The sequence below is a fragment of the Salmo salar genome, chromosome 09 (genome assembly GCF_965601325.2).
Source record: "Salmo salar chromosome 09, fSalSal1, whole genome shotgun sequence".
In the NCBI taxonomy this organism is placed as follows: domain Eukaryota; kingdom Metazoa; phylum Chordata; class Actinopteri; order Salmoniformes; family Salmonidae; genus Salmo; species Salmo salar.
In genome coordinates, this window is record NC_138299.1 from 94,762,531 (window position 1) to 94,779,417 (window position 16,887).

The 16,887-nt window shown below is 42.7% G+C and overlaps 1 protein-coding gene across 4 annotated transcripts; it reads left to right on the forward strand.

Annotated features, from left to right (window-relative positions):
• The first annotated feature begins 8,113 nt into the window (after window positions 1–8,113).
• Window positions 8,114–15,934, forward strand: LOC106612209 (ribose-phosphate pyrophosphokinase 1). Of its 4 annotated transcripts, none has more exons than XM_082956079.1 (7): window positions 8,114–8,445; window positions 9,023–9,212; window positions 10,177–10,275; window positions 10,804–10,928; window positions 11,281–11,454; window positions 11,726–11,918; window positions 12,362–15,934. In XM_082956079.1, the coding sequence occupies exons 1-7, from the start codon at window positions 8,324–8,326 to the stop codon at window positions 12,452–12,454; spliced, it is 996 nt and encodes a 331-aa protein (XP_082812205.1). In that variant the 5' UTR covers window positions 8,114–8,323; the 3' UTR covers window positions 12,455–15,934. The 4 variants fall into 4 exon arrangements, with proteins under 4 accessions (XP_082812205.1, XP_082812206.1, XP_014068650.1 ...); XM_082956080.1 differs by having other exon boundaries at window positions 8,115–8,445; window positions 9,023–9,206; XM_014213175.3 differs by having other exon boundaries at window positions 8,122–8,445; window positions 11,759–11,918.
• The last annotated feature ends 953 nt before the right edge of the window (window positions 15,935–16,887 follow it).

The window sequence follows — 16,887 nt, forward strand, 5'->3', positions numbered from 1 at the left end:
TCAGCATTCTCCACTGCTGTACACTGTTTTAAACGTCTTCATCACAGTTGCAGCCAACAGTATTTTTCAGTGTAACAGCACCTTTCTGGCGGCCTTCTTCCATTACACACAGGTATTCGTAGTATGCTTGAAAGCTAATTAGCACATGTGATCCCTCTGTCTTCCGCAAACACTCTCTGTAACATGGAGATATGGCCGTTTGGGAACGCTAACCCTATCAAGGTGTATCAATTGAACCTTTTGAAAATTATTTCTCGCTGATATGAAAGATAAGGTCCTTATGCTTCCAAAACTGTACGGTAAGCGATACGTGTTAATTTCTTAAAAGTCTAAACCGTGAGAGGGGTTCAGAGCTGACATATGGATTTTTTTCCCAGAAGAACATACCATGGATCATTTAGCTATTTGATTTGGAATTTTAGGACGCATTTAGGTATCCCCCCCCCCAAAAAAATGAAAACAAATATTTGATAAAATATTGAATTTGGCCTTTTGAAACGCATTGAATAACATAAGTGTCTGTCCTATTTCTGGAAGTTATAAGAAAGCTCAGATAATATCTAAATATATATTTATTAACATATTTAACCCCTTATTTTTGTTGGCAAAAAACTACCTCCATTCTTCCATTCATTTGTATGGGTTACCTTTAGACCCGTCCTGTGAGACTTGTAGGGAGAACGCCATCATGTTCGTGAGCGTCTCCCCTTTCTACAGTGGGGTCATATTAGTTTGTAGCCCAAATGTTTCGGACACTACAGACAAAAGTTGGCACATCAGCTTTACCAACTTCCGACGAGTCTTGTGGGGATTGTGTGGGTCGTAGATCGAAATGGAGAACACCTTTGTGTTTGTGAGAGTCTCCCCTTTCTATAGAGTGCCCATGATACAGATGTTTTTGTGAGAAGACCGACTTTCGGGATGTCTCCTGGTTTGACAAACAAAGCTGTAGCTCTGCCATTTTCCATCACAGATGCGGAAGGGCGACAAGGCGATTGTGTTGGATTGAGACAAATCTAAATCAAATCAAATTTTATTTGTCACATACACATGCTTAGTAGATGTTAATGTGAGTGTAGCGAAATGCTTGTGCTTCTAGTTCCGACCATGCAGTAATATCTAACAAGTAATCTAACAATTTCACAACAACTACCTTATACACACAAGTGTAAAGGAATGAATACGAATATGTACATATAAATATATATGGATGAGTGATGGCCGAACGGCATAGGCAAGATGCAGTAGATGGTATACAGTACAGTATCTACATTTAAGATGAGTAGTGTAGGGTATGTAAACATTATATAAAGTGGCATAGTTTAACGTGACTAGTGATACATTTATTACATCCAATTTTTTATTATTAAAGTGGCTAGAGATTGAGTCAGTATGTTGGCAGCAGCCACTCAATGTTAGTGATGGCTGTTTAACAGTCTGATGGCCTTGAGATAAAAGCTGTTTTTCAGTCTCTCGGTCCCCGCTTTGATGCACCTGTACTGACCTCGCCTTCTGGATGATAGCGGGGTGAACAGGCAGTGGCTCAGGTGGTTGTTGTCCTTCATGATCTTTTTTGCCTTTCTGTGATATCGGGTGGTGTAGGTGTCCTGGAGAGCAGGTAGTTTGCCCCCAGTGATGCGTTGTGCAGACCTCACTACCCTCTGGAGGGCCTTACGGTTGTGGGCAGAGCAGTTGCCGTACCAGACAGTGATACAGCCCGACAGGATGCTCTCGATTGTGCATCTGTAAAAGTTTGTGAGTATTTTTGGTGACAAGCCACATTTCTTCAGCCTCCTGAGGTTGAAGAGGCGCTGTTGCGCCTTCTTCACCATGCTGTCTGTGTGGGTGGACCATTTCAGTTTGTCCGTGATGTGTACGCCGAGGAACTTAAAACTTTCCACCTTCTCCACTACTATCCTGTCGATGTGGATAGGGGGGTGCACCCTCTGCTGTTTCCTGAAGTCCACGATCATCTCCTTTATTTTGTTGACGTTGAGTGTGAGGTTATTTTCCTGACATCACACTCCGAGGGCCCTCACCTCCTCCCGGTAGGCCGTCTCGTCGTTATTGGTAATCAAGCCTACCACTGTAGTGTCGTCTGCTAACTTGATGATTGAGTTGGAGGCGTGCATGGCCACGCAGTCATGGGTGAACAGGGAGTACAGGAGAGGGCTGAGGACGCACCCTTGTGAGGCCCCAGTGTTGAGGATCAGCGGGGTGGAGATGTTGTTTCCTACCCCCACCACCTGGGGGCGGCCCGTCAGGAAGTCCAGGACCAAGTTGCACAGGGCGGGGTCGAGACCCCGGGTCTCGAGCTTATTGACGAGTTTGGAGGGTACTATGGTGTTAAATGCTGAGCTGTAGTCGATGAACAGCATTCTTACATAGGTATTCCTCTTGTCCAGGTGAGTTAGGGCAGTGTGCAGTGTGATTGCGATTGCGTCGTCTGTGGACCTATTGGGGCGGTAAGCAAATTGGAGTGGGTCTAGGGTGTCAGGTAGGGTGGAAGTGATATGATCCTTTACTAGTCTCCCAAAGCACTTCATGATGACGGAGGTGAGTGCTACGGGGCGATAGTCATTTAGCTCAGTTACCTTAGCTTTCTTGGGAACTGGAACAATGGTGGCCCTCTTGAAGCATGTGGGAACAGCAGACTGGGATAAGGATTGATTGAATATGTCGTAAACACACCAGCCAGCTGGTCTGCGCATGCTCTGAGGACGCGGCTAGGGATGTCGTCTGGGCCGGCAGCCTTGCGAGGGTTAACACGTTTAAATGCTTTACTCACGTTGGCTGCGGTGAAGGAGAGCCCACAGGTTTTGGTAGCGGGCCGTGTCATTGGCACTGTATTGACCTCAAAGCGAGCAAAGAAGTTGTTTAGTTTGTCTGAGAGCAGGACATCGTGGTCCGCGACGGGGCTGGTTTTCTTTTTGTAGTCCGTGATTGACTGTAGACCCTGCCACATTCCTCTCGTGTCTGAGCCGTTGAATTGTGAGTCTACTTTGTCTCTATAGTGACGCTTAGCTTGTTTGATTGCCTTGTGGAGGGAATAGCTACACTGTTTGTATTCGGTCATGTTACCGGTCGCCTTGCCCTGATTAAAAGCAGTGGTTCGCGCTTTCAGTTTTGCACGAATGCTGCCATCAATCCACAGTTTCTAGTTGGGGAAGGTTTTAATAGTTGCTGTGGGTACAACATCACTGATGCACTTGCTAATAAACTCGCTCATCGAATCAGCTTATTCATCAATGTTGTTGTCCGACGCTATGCGGAACATATCCCAGTCCACGTGATCAAAGCAATCTTGAAGTGTGGAATCAGATTGGTTGGACCAGCGTTGAACAGACCTGAGCAAGGGCGTTTCCTGTCTTAGTTTCTGTCTATAGGCTGGGAGCAACAAAATGGAGTCGTGGTCAGATTTTCCAAAAGGAGGGAGGAGCAGGGCTTTGTATGCATCGCGGAAGTTAGAGTAACAATGGTCCAGGATTTTTTCCGCCCGGGTAGCGCATTCGATGTGCTGATAAAATTTAGGGAGTCTTGTTTTCAGATTAGCCTTGTTAAAATCCCCAGCTACAATGAATGCAGCCTCAGGATATGTGGTTTCCAGTTTACATAGAGTCCAATGAAGTTCTTTCAGGGCCATCGATGTGTCTGCTTGGGGGGGATATATACGGCTGTGATTATAATCAAAGAGAATTCTCTTGGTAGATAATGCGGTCGACATTTGATTGTAAGGAATTCTAGGTCAGGTGAGGAAAAGGACTTGAGTTCCTGTATGTTGTTATGATCACACCACGTCTCGTTAATCATAAGGCATACCCCCCCCCCCCCCCCCCCGCACTTCTTCTTACCAGAGAGATGTTTGTTTCTGTCGGCGCGATGCGTGAAGAAACCAGGTGGCTGTACCGACTCAGTCTTGAGTGATCCATGTTTCTGTGAAACAAAGAGCGTTACAACCTCTGATGTCTCTCTGGAAGGCAACCCTTGCTCGGATTTCGTCTACCTTGTTGTCAAAAGACTGGACGTTGGCGAGTAGTAAACTCAGGAGCGGTGCGCGACGTGCCTGTCTACGGAGCCTGACCAGAAGACCGCTTCTTCTGCCCCTCCTGCGGTGCTGTTGTTTTGGGTCGCTGGCTGGGATCCGATCCATTGTCCTGGGTGGTGGTCCAAACAGAGGATCAGCTTCGGGAAGTCGTATTCCTGGTCGTAATGTTGGTAAGTTGACGTTGCTCTTATATCCAATAGTTCCTCCCAGCTGAATGTGATAAAACTTAAGATTTCCCGGGGTAACAATGTAAGAAATAATACATAAAAAAACAAAACATTGCATAGTTTCCTGAGAACGCGAAGCGAGGCGGCCATCTCTGTCGGCGCCGGAGCCCATGAAAAAAATAAAAAAATATATTTCTAGTTTAAACTGACAGATCTTTATGGGGATTTTTGTATTATGTTACTTAGATTGACGCACTGGTGTGGTTTTTAATGTTCAGACCGATCGTCACGGCTCTTAATAAAACTCCCCCTACAGAAGACATCTTCGTCCAATGACTCTTACAGTATGTTTCGACAAGAAGCGGTGTCTCCTGTATTATTAGTTAGTTAGCTAGCAGGCCACTGTATGTTGGCTGCTTGTTAGACAGCTAGCTAGTCAACTTTACGTACTATAGGACAGGTTGTTGGATGACATTATGAAAATATTCTCCAGTTCTAGTCCCTAGAGAGGAAAACTATGCAGACAGACAGAGAGATAATATTCAGGGCTGTCAAATTGTAGTAAGATGAAGCCTGTTTCTTTGTGATGTCTGTCCTCAGATATGGAGAACTGCAAAAGCCTGTCTGCAGATGAAGAGGTCCCAGTGAATGCCCCAAGAGATTGCTGGCACATTATTGTATACCAAGGGTTGTATGTGTACTGATGTTATCACATGTTGTATATAACAATACAGTTAAAAGTCACATATAATGTAGGCTACAAACTTAATACAACTGTAGTAAGCCAATCCTCCTAGAGGTCTGCTGGGTGTGCAGGCTTATGTTCCAGCCCAGCACTAAGACACCTGATTCAATTTATCAAACCGAATAAGTTGATAATAATGTGTATTATTGCAGGACTGGAATAGATGTCTGCTCACCCATTTAGATCAGGGAGTGGAGCAAGGTTGGACTTTTATGTTCACCAGAAATTATGCTTTAGTAATAATAGCCTACATACTAAGATGTCTATCATTTACAAACAAGTTAGATTCTCTCTATATTGTGAAATTATATTTTGATTCATTCAAGTGAAGTGTTTAACTTGTTTTGATTCATTGAAGTGAAGTGTTTAACTTGTTTTAATTCTTAACTGAAACATTATTCAAGATAAACTAGTGTCAATGTTCATTCATCACAGATCACAATTCTGCAATAAAAAGGTGTAAAAATGGATCTGTCTCTAATTTGTCTGTTTCTGTGTTGCTTTAACTTTTTGTCCAGTTGTGAGCTTTCCAATCGGTTTAATGTGATTGTCATGAAATTTCCTTAAAATTGTTTAGTGCGACTCCAACCCTTGTATTATAGGTAAAGCACTGTACATGAAAATAAGCAGCTGGCAATGGGTAGGCTAATAAAAAATATAAAATAAAAAAAGAATGTGGTGTGGGGAGCATTGTAATTCTACCTTGTTTATTTTCTGAGAATAATTCTAGAATACAGAGACAAAATCAGAAGGTCAACGGCCTGGAGGAGGATTGCAGAGATGTTGGTGTTGATGGTGGGTAAAGATAGATTTGCACAACAATGTTTGCAAGTCAAAGCCACAATTTCCTTTACCCAAAGTAATCATTCATTGCAGGTAGGCCTATGTATTTACAGGAAGTGACCTATAATCATCAGTGTCATGACACCAGTATAATGAAAGAGCCATAAACTACAATATATAGTAGAATGATGTTACGATACCGTAATCCAATTGGTAGCATATTACATTGGAAATTCATGCTTAGTGTATCATGTACAATGTTATGTGTGTTACAGGTGATTTCTACCCTTTGGTGGGAAAATTTCACAATTTCATTTACTCAACACATTCACAAAAGGTGGCTTTGATCACAGTTTTGAGTTTTAGGTTGCTTGATGTTCATAGCTAGCTAGCAGCACAAGCAAACACTGTTGTGCAAATCTCCCTTCACCCACCACCAGCACCAACAATCTCTGCAATCCACCTCCATGCCATTGACCTTATGATTTTGTATCTGTATTCTAGCAAACGCAGAATTGGAAAACCAGACACGGCCATGAATGGCTTTCCTCCATCTTTTTTTGTTTGCGCTTACCCGGAACTAATTACGAGCAGAACAATGTTTCATGACGGGAAAAATTTCACGCAAACATCTGCTCCTCACCTGATTGGTTACCGGCAGCGGTGTCCACGTGCAATGTGCATAAAGCAGAGCAGAGCTGAACTTTTTCTATTGCTCTGCGCCGCTCTCCTTCCCACAATCCCCTGCGCATTGCAACCGTTGAAAATGAATGGGGGTGGAACTTCGTCTGGTGAATTCGGAAGTGGTGGAAACTCTACGTTATGACTAATGTAATGGAACTGAGAGTCATGATCAAGGGCTAGCAACACTAGTCGCATTAGCGTGTCACGTTACAATGCATAATATGCAACCTACCAACCTATGCTGGGTAATTGTAAACCTAAATTCTCGTTGTAGTTATAAACGTATCAATGTGTCAACAACAAATGCATGACCTTCAATCAATAGATAGTCATGTAAGGATAATCAAGTATCCGCAGATAAATCATCATCCTCAGTGCAAGAGCAATATAGTGAGGAGAGAGACTCATTCTAGTCCACACTCGTTTTTTCAGTGCATATCTATTTTTGATTTTTTTTGCAGGCCATCTAATAATTTGTTCTGGTAAAAATTTATTTGAACTCACATTTCACTATCTGACAATGGTAGGCAACGTTTTAGGCTTTAAATTAGAGATGTACTATTTGTTCATGTGTTTTCCCATTTCTACGCCTTACTGAATAAAGAGCCGTTTAGGAGTCAAATGAACAGCTCATTTATTTGAATGGAGCCAAATGACCTGGCTCACAAAAAAGATTCGGAATGCCCATCACTTGTGCCGCGTTCAAGATAACTGGGAACTCTGAAAAATACCAGGTCAAGTCAGTGATCTTCAGGTCGGAAAGTCGGAGCTCTAGAGGCCCGAGTTGGAGTGCCGAGTTGGATAACCGTTCAAATCGATTTCTCCAAGTCGGAGCTTGTTTTTTTCCGAGTTCACAGTTGTTTTAAATGCACTGAAGTCGGAAGTCAGAGGATTTCCGAGTTCCCAATTCCCAGATGTTTTGAATGAAGCATTGTAGACTTAAGCAATAAGGAGGTTTGGGGTATATGGGCAATATACCATGGCCAAGGGCTGTTTTTATGCACGACACGGAGTGCCTGGACAAAGCACTTAGCTGTGGTATATTGGCCATATACCGCAAACCCCAGGGGCGCCTTATTGCTATAAACTGGTTACCAACGTAATTAGCGCAGTAAAAATAAATAGTTTGCTGCACTGATGGTAGATTGTCTGATATACCATGGCTGTCAACCAATAAGCATTCATTTTCACAGGATTCATGCATTCAACCAGAGAAAGAGTGGCCAATTTCGGTAGAAAATCTGTCCTCTTCCACAGGTGGCGTTTTCCGTTGTTTCGCCCACCAAGCGAAGAGTTTTTGTGAGGTCAATGAGTTGTGAATTTGGTCAACAACAAAAACGTATGGCTTATTTGCTACGTGAGGTTTATTCTATCGTAATGCATAAGTTATGAGTACACTGCTATAAGTAGGACACGTGACATCCCAGCAACGTTGAGAGAAAAAAAACACTTTATATCGGAATTGTCTCGAGATGGCTATGCATATGCATATTCGTAACACTCGTCGAATATTCAAAATAGGATTAAAACAATGCGATCCACCAATCTAAAGAAATTATAAAAGGGAGCTAGACTGCCCGCCGTGCTGCTTTGTGGACAACGACTCCCGCGGAGAGATATGTAGTATCTTGTCAGTATATCTATTATCTTTGATTGAACAAAATAACGTGAAGTGGGCGGTGCGCGCCATCAGGAAGAAGGACCGGCGCACGCGTGAAGAAGGGAATGATGATGATGATGATGATGATGGTGGATAGGTAGGCAACGCATCACGCTTGATGATAGCTGTCGATTTCGAACAGTTCACTAGAGCTAATAGGTCGTACATCACTCAAAGGTACTTGCTGTTACTAGCACTATAGCTAGTTCCCGTTGAACGACATCCTGGAACATAAAAAAATGCCGAACATTAAGATATTTAGCGGTAGCTCGCATCGGGAACTGTCTCACAAAATCGCCGACCGTCTTGGGATGGAACTCGGGAAGGTTGTGACCAAGAAATTCAGCAATCAAGAAACATGGTAAGTGTAAACTTTTAATGTATAAAAAGCTAATCTGTTTAAATCTTATGTTACAGAAAGATGAGTGAGCAACGTTACGTTAGCGTGCTGCTTCTGACGCTGCCTCGCAAAGGTGCTTGGAACTTGTAGTTTGTCACGCATCTCTTGAGGTTAATTTTGGCGCTCAGTTTGTTGTCTTTAGGGCCAACTACACTTCCCCATACATTTCAACAAATTTCTGGATATTGTGAGAGCTGACAACCCATACAGGTTATAACCATGATTGAGTGACACGTTTTGTTAAAAACACACGTGAAACAATTGTTACTTGTAACATTGATGCAACAAGCTGTACACTTCTCATTTTGTGCTGTTCAGTACTTTGCTCATGCCATAGTTGTATTGTCACTGAACATAGCCTACTCACTCAACTTTTCTCTTGTCACTGCACTTCTAAGGCCCCTAACCCTAAACACCTGTAGGCTGTGTTTTCTCTGTCTCATGATTATCCATCATCACTAGTGTCATGCTGTGTTAGCAGAGAGTGTTGTTTACCCTGTCCTCCACTTCACTTTTCCTCTCCACTGGGCCCTAACAGTGTTGAGATCGGAGAGAGTGTCCGTGGAGAGGATGTCTACATCGTACAGAGCGGCTGTGGGGAGATCAATGATAATCTGATGGAGCTGCTGATTATGATCAATGCGTGTAAGATCGCCTCGGCCTCCCGGGTCACAGCCGTCATCCCCTGCTTCCCCTACGCACGGCAGGACAAGAAGGACAAGGTGGGGGTGAGGGACAGACGCCTAGTTACTTTACTGTTACACCACCAACCATTATACCACACCACCATTTCAATTCAGAAAGTAAGCCAAATTCCAAATGTTCTAATTGGAATTTCAGTGTACTTCCTGAATTGAAATGGAATTGACCCCAACCCTCCCATTATACCACGTCACTGCCTAGTGACCCAACCACCCATGTTGTTGCCACTGACTGCATGGATGGACTCCAGCAGGCAGCTACAGCAGATGGATGGGACTGGGAGCATGCCTGGGTTTAGATTCGATTTTATTTCTCACTGTTTTAGTTTTTGCCATCTCCACTGATTTTAAGTTCAACCTCTGTGTGAACTCTGAACCGAGTGAGCAGTCATTGTGGGATCCGTTTGTCACCTGCCTGCCTCCATTCCTCTGATTATTTATATTAGTGCATGTTCTTGTCCTCCCAATATAATGTATTGCATGTTCTATGTATCTGCCAAAAATATACTGTACAAAGTGAACAGTATCACTTTTCTGTAGCAGAGTAGTTTGAAGTTGTTTTTCATTGACTTGAAGTTGTACGTGTGACTGTAGTTTAGAATAGCCTGTCTGTTGATTGTAGTTTAGAATAAATAGCCTGTCTGTTGATTGTAGTTTAGAATAAATAGCCTGTCTGTTGATTGTAGTTTAGAATAAATAGCCTGTCTGTTGACTGTAGTTTAGAATAGCCTGTCTGTTGACTGTAGTTTAGAATAGCCTGTCTGTTGACCGTAGTTTAGAATAGCCTGTCTGTTGACTGTAGTTTAGAATAGCCTGTCTGTTGACTGTAGTTTAGAATAGCCTGTCTGTTGACTGTAGTTTAGAATAGCCTGTCTGCTGCCCCTTGTGGCTTAGGAAGGAAATGTAGTATGGACCAACTTTTAAGATGGAAGACTCAGCTCATTTCATGTGATGTGAGCACAGCAAATGAGATGTGTGTGTTCGCTTGCAGAGTCGGGCGCCCATCTCAGCCAAGCTCGTGGCTAACATGCTGTCTGTGTCTGGGGCTGACCACATCATCACTATGGACCTGCATGCCTCACAGATCCAGGTAAGGAGGGCACTGGGGTCTGGCAGTAGAGGTCAGGAGTAAGGAGGGCACTGGGGTCTGGCAGTAGAGGTCCGTCCCTCTCTTCGCCCCAACCCGGGCTCGAACCAGGGACCCTTGCACACATCAACAACTGACACCCCACGAAGCATCGTTACCCATCGCGCCACAAAAGCCTTGCAACGCAAGGGGAAACCCTACTTCAAGTCTCAGAGCAAGTGACGTCACTGATTGAAATGCTATTAGCGCGTACCACCGCTAACTAACTAGCCATTTCACATCGGTTACACAGGGAGGACACTGGGGTCTGGCAGGCTATAGAGATACACTGAGTCCGTCAGAAGTAAATTCTTCTTTTGCGCCCCCCCCTAATCCAACAGACAACACAATCAGCAAACACACACCACACATGGAGTTCTATAGGGGTTAAGTGACTGGCTCAAGGGCACAATGACTAGAGATGGTTCCTGGGATGTGAAACGGCTAGATGGCAGCCTCTGACTCCTGTCTGTGTGTGTCTGGTATCTCCAGGGTTTCTTCGACATCCCGGTGGATAACCTGTATGCTGAGCCTGCTGTACTGAAGTGGATCAAGGAGAACATCGCAGAGTGGAAGACCTGCACTATCGTCTCTCCAGACGCAGGGGGTGCCAAGAGGTGAGACAGGACAGAGTAGTCAAAAAGCTTTTGGTCAAAATGTGATGCATCAGAGAGAGGGGGAGGAGACAGAGGGGGAAAGAAAGAGAGAGGAGTACTGTCCACGCTAGACAACCTCTTTAAGGACTTCAACTTTCTCTCTTTTTTTACCTCAGGTGGTTTTACCCTTGAACCATGCCTTTCTTTAACTCTGCCTTATCTGTGGTGAAATGGACTTTACATTCACACGTTTGTGTGTCTAACTGCTCCTTCACACTAACAAATCTTTAAGCGATAACAATGAACCGACTTGGTGACTGTTGTGCCTCTGACTTGGCTTCCTCTTAACACTGTATTGTGTTCTGTCCGACAGAGTGACGTCCATAGCAGACAGGCTCAACGTGGACTTTGCTCTGATTCACAAAGAGAGAAAGAGGGCCAACGAGGTGGATCGCATGGTGCTGGTCGGGGACGTCACGGACCGGGTAGCCATCTTGGTGGATGACATGGCAGACACCTGTGGTACTATCTGCCACGCGGCCGACAAGTAAGTAAAGTCTCACCTTATGACCTTGACATATGTATCTATGCCCAAGTGTCTGGGCTGAATCTTAACCACACAAAAACAAACATTGATTATGATCCTATACATTAAACTGAATCACTGATTTGATGTCAAGACATTCGTATTACAGAGCTGTGGAAATACCCACTACTATTTCGCGTTTCACTTCTCTTTCATCCAAATGAGAGTCCTTGCAGCAAAAATCAGTCTATCCATACAGGTAAATGTGGAGGTTCTATATTCCCCCACACAGTTTTTTAAGGAGATACTGTCCCTTCACCATCAGGCTGATCTCAGCTGGTGCTACCAAGGTGTATGCCATCCTGACCCACGGTATCTTCTCTGGCCCGGCCATCTCCCGCATCAACAACGCCTGCTTCGAGGCCGTGGTCGTCACCAACACTATCCCTCAGGAGGAGAAGATGAAGACCTGTCCTAAGATACAGGTCAGGGGTCACAGCACTGTCCTTGGATACAGGTCAGGGGTCACAGCACTGTCCTTGGATACAGGTCAGGGGTCACAGCACTGTCCTTGGATATAGGTTAGGGGTCAAAGGTTGTATTAATGTCCTAAGTTACAGGTCAGAGGTTATAACAGGGTCATTCACCTTAACATAAGTAGACTGTCATACTGTCCGATAATGTAATGGTAGTTTAAGCTGAAATTCTGTTGTTGCTACTCTGATGATGTTTAACATCTAAGACAACGGCAAGTAGTTTGAATAATCGTATCACCTAAACAGTTTGAATGCTATAATCATTTAAAAAAAGTTCACTCTATAAATGAGAGAAAAACACATGTTTCTGTTTTTAACGGTGAATAGTCTGGCATGTATCTGGAGGTTACCTGAACATAGTTTGTGTTATTAACCATCTGTTTCTCCTCTAGGTGATTGACATCTCTATGATCCTGGCGGAGGCCATCCGCAGGACCCACAACGGGGAATCTGTCTCCTACCTCTTCAGCCACGTCCCCTTGTAACGCCACACACACCGCCTCAAACACACACACACACACACTGAGTCACCTGGGGCACTGTTCAGGAGGACACAACACCACAGAACTTTCAGATAGAACAGACATGGCCATCTCTCATGCAGAATAGGGAATTTGGGGAATAGATATAATCGTCTTTTAGGTAGAATAAGGAATGCAGAGTCGGATCTTCATTCCATTTCTATGCCCAGTATTCTGGAATGTTTTTCATCACTGAATAGAATCCAGCCCTAGTGTTCTGTTATGCCAAACAGAGGAACAGAGGGAATGTCCTATACAAACACCAGGGTTGGGCTCGATTCTATTTCAATACCAGTCAATTCAAGAAGTACACTGACATTCCAATTCTCTTCAATGATTTTGAATTAGGAAAATGTGGAATTGGATTTGGGTTTACTTTCTGAATTGACTGAGATTGAAATGGAATTGTCACCAACCGGGGGAATCACAATAGAGGTCGACCGATTATGATTTTTCAACGCCGATACCGTTTATTGGAGGACCAAAAAAGCCGATTATTTTATTATAATTTTTTTTACAACAATACTGAATGAACACTTATTTTAACTTAATATAATACATCAATAAAATCAATTTAGACTCAAATAAATAATGAAACATGTTCAATTTGGTTTAAATAATGCAAAAACAAAGTGTTGGAGAAGAAAGTCAAAGTGCAATATGTGCCATGTAAGAAAGCTAATGTTTAAGTGCCTTGCTCAGAACATGGGAACATATGAAAGCTGGTGGTTCCTTTTAACATGAGTCTTCAATATTCCCAGGTAAGAAGTTTTAGGTTGTAGTTATTATAGGAATATTTCTCTATACGATTTGTATTTCATATACCTTTGACTATTGGATGTTCTTATAGGCACTTTAGTATTGCCAGTGTAACAGTATAGCTTCCGTCCCTCTCCTTGCTCCTACCTGGGCTCGAACCAGGAACACATCGACAAAAGCCACCCTCGAAGCAGCGTTACCCATGCAGAGCAAGGGGAACAACTACTCCAAGTCTCAGAGCGAGTGATGTTTGAAACGCTATTAGCGCGCACCCACTAACTAGCTAGCCATTTCACATCGGTTACACCAGCCTAATCTTGGGAGTAGACAGGCTTGAAGTCATAAACAGCGCAATGCATTGCGAAGAGCTGCTGGCAAAACGCACAAAAGTGCTGTTTGAATGAATGCTTACGAGCCTGCTGCTGCCTACCACCGCTCAGTCAGACTGCTCTATCAAATCATAGACTTAATTATAATATAATAAACACACAGATATACGAGCCTAAGGTCATTAATATGGTCGAATCCGGAAACTATCATCTCGAAAACAAAACGTTTTTTTCTTTCAGTGAAATACGGAACCGGTCCGTATTTTATCTAACGGGTGGCATCCCTAAGTCTAAATATTCCTGTTACATTGCACAACCTTCAATGGTATGTCATAATTACGTAAAATTCTGGCAAATTAGTTCGCAACGAGCCAGGCAATGAACGCAAGAGCAGTGACACAATTTCATGTTAGCAGGCAATATTAACTAAATATGCAGGTTTAAAAATATATACTTGTGTATTGATTTTAAAGAAAGGCATTGATGTTTATGGTTAGGTACATTGGTGCAACGACAGAGCTTTTTTTTCGCAAATGCGCTTGTTAAATCATCACCTGTTTGTCGAAGTAGGCTGTGATTCGATGAGAAATTAACAGGCACCTCATCGATTATATGCAACGCAGGACACGTTAGATAAACTAGTAATATCATCAACCATGTGTAGTTATGTTAAGATTGATAGTTTTTTATAAGATAAGTTTAATGCTAGCTAGCAACTTACCTTGGCTTCTTGCTGCCCTCGTGTAACAGGTAGTCAGCCTGCCATGCAGGCTCCTCGTGGAGTGCAATGTAAGGCAGGTGGTTAGAGCGTTGGACTAGTAACCAGAAGGTTGCAAAAACGAATCCCCCCTGAACAAGGCAGTTAATCCCCGTTTCTAGGCCGTCATTGAAAATAAGAATGTGTTCTTAATCTGACTTGCCTAGTTAAATAAAGGTGTACAATTTTTTTGAAAATCGTCAAATCGGTGGCCAAAAATACAGATTACCGATTTGTTATGAAAACTTGAAATCGGCCCTAATTAATCGGTCGACCTCTAAAACACAACCATTTATATTAGCGACACTCTGCTGCTAATGCTAACAAACCATGTAATAATTACAATTAGTAGGATCAATGATTATTAATAACACGTTCATTTTGAGTCTCTCTCTCTCTCCCCTAAACAGTGGTAGCATCCCAAATGGCACCCTTTTCCTACATATTGTACTTATTTTGACAAGTGCCATACGGGCCCTGGTCAAAAGTAGTGCACTGTATTGGGAGTAGGGTGCAATGTCTATCAGGGGGGTAAAAAGGTAAGCTTTGATTATTTATTTTAAGTGGGTATACATACATACATACATACATACATACATACATACACGTCTTTACCTAATGTGAACATTCTCCTCCTCTTCATAATAATGCTGTTACAGTACTTCTGCTATGCTACAAAAAGAGGGTGAGATAGATGATTGGATATTGACTGACTTCAGGTCAGTGGAGGCTGCTGATGGGAGAACGCCTCATAATAATGGCCGGAACGGAACAAATGGAATGGCATCAAACACCTGGAAAACATGTTGGATCTATTTGATACCATTCCACCAATTCCACTCCAGTCATTACCACGAGCCCATCCTCCCCAATTAAGGTGCCACCAACCTCCTGTGCTTCAGGTATTTTATTATTTTGGTCATTTAATTTGATCAGTTTGAAAGATGAGGTCATAGTACGTTAAGTGAATCAGAATGAGCTATAGTTTACAGTGCCACTGATGTTCCTCTGGGTGATTCAACATAGTCTGTAGAGACATAAGTATTTTAAAGGGGCAATCCAGGATTCATACTTCTATTTTTGGTCTTCTACATTAATTATATATAGCCACTGATTCTTGAAGAATATAACGTATAAATGCCTCTTACATGACCTGCATCCCTAGCTCTGTCTAGGAATTTGAGTGGGTAGAGTCATTCAACCCCATCCCTCAGCTGTTAACCTAAACCTTAACCTAAATCGCGGATTGCCTCTCTTAAGACTATTGGGAATCATTCTCTCAGTGTGGGTGCAGAGGAGGCAGGTTTTGCTCTTCGAGGTTGTCGTTTTGAAGTTGTCTAGAAGCTGTTGGTTTTTAGCTGGAGGTTTTAGCTCTGCAGGATGGAGCTTCCTAGAAAACACAAGTCTATCTGCTATTTTACCTTTTATTTACTTCATTTTTTTTCAATAACATTTGTATAATAAACTCTCAAAAAAGTGGTATCTGTCTGACTTTAAAGTTTTATGTATGTGCTTATATTCTGTTTAGCATAAGATGAATCAGTGCACCAAATATCTGATGGCTGAATGTGATCTTATTAAAGAGATGGTGAAAACGAATGAAGCCTGGATTCTGGTTTGTTTATTAGGCGTCTGCTGCTGGTAACATTCCAGTGACTATACAGGCTACAGTTGCATAGTAGGCTATGTGATTCATAACATTTATAACAGTATAGACTAATTCATAATGACAAGTTATCAATACTGTACACACTTCAGTTGTGGGTGTAGTCTCATACCACAGCTTATTGCTGGTACAGGAGCTCCAGTGGCATATTTAACCAATACGAGTCTAAGGGGGGGGGGGGCTTATAAACTACTGTATACGGAATTGTTTAAAGGTCATACCAAGTATAATTTTTCATTTTAAGACCCCTTGAAGTATACAACAATTTGGCCTTACTGCTAATCTAAAGGAAGTTTGTTCTGAAGTCTGTCCTGGAAGTTTGTTCTGAAGTCTGTCCTGTATCTGAGAGATAAAGATTGGGACACATTATTGTTTTTTAAACATGTATTTTTGGTGCTAAACAGTCTCCATATATAGTATACTTCCATTAGTTTTTTTTAGAACTGGTACCGGGACCTTCAGATGAGTCTTAAAGCAAAACATGTAGGTGTTCGTGAGAGTCTCATCTTTCCATAGAGTGGTCATATTAGTGTGTTGCCCAAATTGTTCGGACACAACAGACGATTTTGTGAGAAGACCTTTTTTCTGGATGTCTCATGGTCTGACACACACCTCCATTGCTCTGTTCACCTTTCACCGCAGATGTGAAAGTGCGACATAGGCGGATGCGGTGGATTTTTTAAATTTATTTCATTTCACCTTTATTTAACCAGGTAGGCCAGTTGAGAACAAGTTCTCATTTACAACTGCGACCTGGCCAAGATAAAGCAAAGCAGTGCGACACAAACAACAACACAGAGTTACACATGGAATAAACAAACACACAGTCAGTAACACAATAGAAAAAGTCTATATACAGTGTGTGCAAATGGCGTGAGGAGGTAAG

What these genes read in the sequence shown, in the direction of transcription:
- LOC106612209 (XM_082956079.1), top strand. Translation starts at nt 8,324, where the DNA reads ATGCCGAACATTAAGATATTTAGCGGTAGCTCGCATCGGGAACTGTCT. An exon ending in ACAAGAAGGACAAGGTGGGG is followed by an intron (nt 9,213 to 10,176) that starts GTGAGGGACAGA and finishes GTTCGCTTGCAG; the next exon opens with AGTCGGGCGCCCATCTCAGC. An exon ending in AGACCTGTCCTAAGATACAG is followed by an intron (nt 11,919 to 12,361) that starts GTCAGGGGTCAC and finishes TTTCTCCTCTAG; the next exon opens with GTGATTGACATCTCTATGAT.